Below are 6,138 nucleotides of genomic sequence, written 5' to 3'. Positions count from 1 at the left end.
CCCCCCCCACACACACACACACATAATTAGTTATTTATTTTTACATGTCAGTCATACAGTTTGGATCAAGCTGTGTTTTAGTACATCACTCTATATTTTGTATTTTATTTCATACCTTTGTCCGGTTTTCTGGTCTTTATTTCATGTGGAAACAGAGCTCCTCCACCCTATTAAATATCTTCCATTTATCTTAAGTTAATTCCTGCCTTCAGCACAAACTTTTGGGGACCTTTTCAGTGGAAATAAGGGTGAATTAACCAACCTATAACACTCAATTTTGCCCAGTTGAGGATATAATTTTTTGTGACTTTTATTTACCATCAGAAAAAAGTTGTTTTATTCTGTTTTTATTCTGTTTATTCTGGATTGTCAAAACGAAAGTGTGTTTTAGGGACTTGTTGTGTTCCAATAGCCTCAATGTCAGCAGGGCAGACTTGCTGCCTGTAGAGGGAGCCCTTGTGCAGGATTTCCAATAAGGAAGCGCTGAGGTGAAATTGTGCTTCATCAGGCCCATACATGCGTACGCGGAAAAAAGCGGAAGTTGTGCTAGTTTCTTACAAAATAAAACAAAACGAAAGAAATAAAACGGTGTTTCTAACGATGGTGCTCAAACGTCACGTGAAACAGTTGGAATAATTGAAATATTGAAATAACATCAAATTTTAGAAGAAGGTTTACCCCATAAAAATACACACATCACACTACTTTGAGAGCAGTAAACATCTTGGAGTGAAGCTGATTACTTTAATAAAAATGGAGACTGTCAAATTATGTATCATGAACTGTGTGAACCTTAGTATAAGAATCACAAAATGTAAAAAGAAGAGAAAAAAATCACTTTGAGATTAAGATTAGTTGGTGTGACATAAATATCAGATAAACCCCAAATTCTAATATATATATAAAAAAATAATAAATATTTGCTATTATTTTTTGCCAAATATATTGACGTCACACGAGGACATGAAAGCGCGGGTCCAAAGTTGGATTTATTGTGGTTTCATCACCGGAAGTGTGTCATTGTCTGTTGCCTTGTCTTGACTGTGGTAACTAATCCAAGTGGCGGAGACAAACACAGCAGTAGGTCGCGACGTCCCTGTCAGGTCCAGGACTGAGCCGAGGTTTCCGAGCAGGACCGGGAGCAGAGACGCGGAGGTTTGGCTGCTTGCAGGACTCGCTTCCTACTACAGGACCTCCCGGCTGCGCTTTCATTTATCTCTGTTTCCCCAAGGCGACAAGTGGCACTTTGGGACTCGGAGGGATTTGTGGAGACTATTTAACGAGCGAGGCTTTCAGTTTCCGAGTCGGTCTCCCTCGTTCACCTTAATATGGCTTCAACAACCTGCACCAGGTTTACCGATGAATACCAGCTGTACGAGGAGCTGGGGAAGTGAGTTTGTGACTCTTTTTATCCAGAATCTTTATAGCTGAAATTACCTGCTGCTTCCAATTACTGTCGCTCTTTGGATTTACGGAGCGACCTCCGCCTACCTGACCCCACCTTGATGGGTGCAGTCGGCGCTGTGGGCAGACCCTTCATTGTACCTGTAATCTTACTGTCACCTAATATCGCAACAACAACAGCCGCAGAGATATTGTAGAATCCGTATTTGACTCCAAGTTTTCTGTCTGTAATACTTTGTGGGTGTTTCGGGATTTCATGAACCCCGCCCGTCAGTACCGAGCGCGTTAAAGGTGCCCGAGGAACCGACTGAAATGGCTCCGTGTTTTCATTGGTGCGCAGGAACGCATGCTGATTAGAAAACATGACTGAGGACAACTTCTGTCACAAGCCAAAGTCAGTCTGTCAAAAATGCTGGAAGTTGGTTTTGTTTTGGGTCAGTGGGGTCACTTCTGAACAACGACGTGTTTCTCTCCAAAGTCCCGCCCCTCTGTGCAAAGGAACCAAAGCCTTAATGGCAACAACTGCATGTTTTCATGCATTCGGTTCATTACAGACGCAGCTGAACTTAAGCTGGGTTTGGGAAGGTGTGGTTGAGCTTTTGGGCCTGATCTGGGGTCAGACTGTGAACAGTCATCACGTGGGAACATCACTATTATTAATTCAAATTATTGCTTCACTTTGTTTTCAGGATTGTGACATATTTGGATATTCTGACCCAAACAAAGACTTCATTTATTGAGGGCCTTCATTGAAGAACCATTAGATGCAAAGTTATGTGAATTATGTAAATTGGATGCTTTGCCACTCCTACAACGAGGCATTTCTTAGAAAGGGCGCCTGTTTGAAGCCTTTTCCAGTTTACATGCGCCAGCAAGGTGAGCAGGAAACGGGTGTGGCTGCATTTCAAGGAGATGAATCGAAGCAGTTTCTGACACTGGATGTTGCCGTTCAGGGATCTCCTGATGCTAATGCTTCCACATGTGCTTCAGGTGATGTCACCTCTGACCAGACCTTTAGTCTGAGCTCCAAGAGGATGTGCATGTATTTGCCTGACATCGGCAGTAGTTCCACCTGATGGGTCAGGTCACCTGTGTGTGGTTTAGTTTGAACCCTCAGTCCCCTGCAGCAAATAATGTCACTGTAAACTTAATTTGGTTAACCTGTATGTTGAGTTGTCATTAGTGCGGTCTGTCTATGTGGACACAGCCGTGCAGCACTGAGCTGTGGGTGACACACAGGCAGCATCATAGAAAGTAAAAACAGAAGACGTGGTGATAAGAGCCACATGAAAAAACACAAGGAAACTGTGTTACTCTGTAGCTTGGAAGTAAAACCCAAACCTTGATGCTGGACTGATTCAAACACGACTTTGCAAATCTATCTGATGCGTGTCAGACCAGCGTGTTCCCGTCCTGCCGCCTGTTCTAATGCTGTCTTCAGTGTTGCCTCCTTCATCTACCTCTTACGCACTAGGTGTCCTCTTTCTTGGTATCTGGAGAAACTGGTCACGGGCATAATGTTCCTGCTTTAAGTTCTTTGTGTAGATATGCAGAGTGAAATATCGTATATCAAAGCCTACGCAGACATGCTCGCATACAGGCCTCCCAAATACACTATGTGTAGCTAGAGCAGCGATTGGTTGAAAAGCGTGACAGTGAACGTCAGCACAAAGAGAAGAAGCGTGAAAAGGCAAACGAAACAAAAACAGAAATGATTCAAAACTTTTTAAAAAAGCATGAAGGTGAAGTAGACAGTTTTTACACTTTGCTACAACAAAGTTCTTTATGTATGATGACTTTGCATAATTTCATATGCAAAGTCATCAGAGTTATACCACGAATGATGTTCAACACAGTCCAGCTTTCGTTTGTGGAGTTTGGCTCAATAAAGCCTGTCACAGCGACGGGTATTAACCTGGGCTTTCTCCTTCAGGGTCAGGGTGCTCACATAAAAAGGAGCGTTGGCTCCGTTTGGGTGCTGCCTCACTTGATCATGTTAAACCGCTGATTAAAGTGCACCAACTATGTCAAGGCAGCGACTTCAAGCAGATGCCAAAGAAGTCTAACTGTCTGTGTCTGCAACAGAGTACAAAGCCTGGTTTACACTTCGCTGTGGACACGGACAGCTGGAGACCCGTAAGATGGATGTGGAAAGTCCGATTCCTACTTTGGGTAATGGCTGCACATTAGAGCTCTGAAACATTAACCTCGACTGTTCCACAGTCTACTAAAGGAGATGTGTTCATGTGCTGGCAGATCAGAGTGAATTTTATTGATCTCACTTTGTAGTGACACCGATCAGCTGTTCCACAGGTTTTTATATCGTGTTTTCAAATCGCCCTCAGGTGACGTACGTATAGATATTAAAGTGAATGAATATCTGTGAGACTGGGGATGTTTGTGGGGTGTTTGATTTGTATTCTCCCACGTGCTCATTTGTTACATGTTTCACTCACTTTACTATAGGTTTCACTTGCTGCTTGGGTTTAGGAACAGAAACCAAGAAGCTTAAAATAAACTGCTTCACAACAATTACTCTGCATGTTGAAAAATGACAAGTGGGAAGTTACAGTCTCTGACTGGTTTCAGTATTACTATTGAATGGTGCATGTTGTAAAATGGGCCTTGAAATGCAAACGTGTGGACACGTGACACCCAGACTCGACTGGGAATACCAGCTGGTGTGGGCTCACTTTGACAAGTCCTTGTAATAGAAAAACACTTTTAATAACAGGGTTTCTTTTCCACAGCTGTGTCTTTGTGCATTATGAAGAGTCTTGTTGTGCAGTGGCTAATCCCGACTTCACTGTGTCCTGTAGGGGTGCGTTCTCTGTGGTGAGGCGGTGCATGAAGATTTCCACAGGGCAGGAGTATGCTGCAAAAATAATCAACACCAAGAAGTTGTCTGCTAGGGGTGAGTACATGCTGGGAAACCTGCTCTGTAATGTGGCTTCAGGCCTCTCACTGGTGTGTCAAACACTCAGAGTGGAATAGTTTCTTTTTTAGCCCCATCACCCCTCAAACCAACTTCCTCTTTCTTTTTGACTGTATATGGTTTTTCATGCCATTTTTGCCCTTGTCATCTCAGTAGTAGCCAGATGTGGTCAGGTTTCACCTTGTAAGCTGCTGCGCTGCCTGCAGCTTCAAAATGCACTTTTATTTTCTGCTTTTGTTATTGCACTCATCGAAGTGGCACCGACAGGAAGAACTGCCTTTTTATGACTCGTTCTGCTGTATGAGCCTGGGATTTCTGATGAGCTGAGGTCTTCAGATTAAAAAACAGGATTATAGAGCATTGCCTCATGAACTTTTTTGTCTTTTTGTTCCTTCTTGTGATAGTGTCTGTCCAGAAGCTTCTCTTTTTTGTTTTTAAAATTTTCGTCTTCTTACTAAAAAAAACAAAAACATTCCCTTTATCATCATCCGTGCAGCAGGAGCTGAGGCTTCCGCTGCCAGGATGATGCCCTGCTGACTGATCCCTGTCAAAGTGCTAATCGGCAGAAGTGCACAGCACACAAACTAAAGGAGACAGGCTTGAATAGATAGGCGCGTGGTGATGGTGAGTGACTGCAGTGTAGCCGCTCATGAGGGAAGCAGGGGATTTCCTTGCAGCGTTAGCAGCTGTGTGTAGAAAGCAAAAGGTTTGCACATGTGGTTTTAAAAAGGGAGACTAACAACAATGAAACAAAAACTAAAAGAAAAATACGTATTTAGCTGTTGAAAGATTAGGAACTCATTTTAACCTTGTAGCCTTGGTGGGGGGGTGGGGGTCTAATTACTGCTGCTATATCTCCAGTGAGAGGAGATCGTAACCAATGAGAGGGGAGAGCAGGCAGAATACATGGTTTGTTGCAGGGCTGTGCAATATGACCAAAATCTCATATCCCGATATAAGACATTTATCATCCCAACAACGATATTTATCACCAAATTTTACATTTTCTGTAAATTCTGTGTGGTTATAATAAATATAAGAGAAAGAGAACTTTAAGAAATTTTACACTGACCATGACAACGATGAAAAAATATTGCCGTAAACAGTTTATTTTGCAACACCACGAAACAAATGATGGCGTAATATGAAACGACGTTTTCATATCGTCATCAGAGATGTATCGTTATATCGAACAGCCCTAGTTTGTCATAGGCAGGTCCACGCTTGGCTTATTTTGGCTGAGGCTCTCACCTCAATGAGGAGAAAAAGGTCTGTTGGACAGTGGAGTGTTTGTAAAAAGAATGGCATATAAATATGTATATATAACATTTTATGCTTATCTAATGGGACTGTTCATGCATTTGAAGTATAATTCCTGTTCTTTGCTGTTACTTGGACACATTTGTATTGTTTGTTTGTTAAATTGCACTCTAAGTTTAGGAGTAGGACAGGACCACAGTGGTATCATGTAGATAGTTTTTTTTTTTTCTCATCCACTTTTATATTCATTTAAAGGACCTACCTGACATGACCTGTCTGCTTGTGGCCCTTTTGGATTTGCCGTTACTGTCACACAGGGCTGTCGGCCTTTTCAGTGGAGCTTATTTGCTGGACATTTCTTGGTTGAACATGGTAGCTTCAAGTCTTGTAATTACTCTGAGGTTGTCCAGTAACCAACAGACTACAAAGTGACTGATTAGAGATGGAGATAGAACTTTATGATTCCCTCGGGTAGGTTCCTCCAGGAAATTCAGTTTCCAGTAGCAGAACACAGACAGAAATCTGCACAGTAAAAAATA

At 42.4% G+C, this 6,138-nt stretch overlaps 1 protein-coding gene across 14 annotated transcripts in view; it reads left to right on the top strand.

The window, feature by feature from the left end:
• The first annotated feature begins 998 nt into the window (after positions 1 to 998).
• LOC100695450 (calcium/calmodulin-dependent protein kinase type II delta 1 chain) overlaps positions 999 to 6,138 on the top strand; it is a 96,272-nt gene continuing 91,132 nt past the window's right edge. For 4 of the 14 annotated variants that reach the window (XM_005465205.4, XM_025899848.1, XM_019348648.2 and 1 more), the window contains exons 1-2: positions 1,009 to 1,390; positions 4,224 to 4,318. In XM_005465205.4, coding sequence (XP_005465262.1) covers positions 1,329 to 1,390; positions 4,224 to 4,318 — 157 coding nt within the window. In that variant the 5' untranslated portion in view covers positions 1,009 to 1,328. Of the gene's footprint in view, positions 1,391 to 3,527; positions 3,577 to 4,223; positions 4,319 to 6,138 lie in introns of those variants that run through there. The other 10 variants (XM_025899868.1, XM_025899867.1, XM_019348655.2 and 7 more) reach the window with 7 other exon arrangements.

This window comes from Oreochromis niloticus, linkage group LG3 (genome assembly GCF_001858045.2).
Source record: "Oreochromis niloticus isolate F11D_XX linkage group LG3, O_niloticus_UMD_NMBU, whole genome shotgun sequence".
NCBI classification, from domain to species: domain Eukaryota; kingdom Metazoa; phylum Chordata; class Actinopteri; order Cichliformes; family Cichlidae; genus Oreochromis; species Oreochromis niloticus.
The sequence above is the reverse complement of the archived record's forward strand: the minus strand, read 5'-3'. Positions and strand labels throughout refer to the sequence as shown.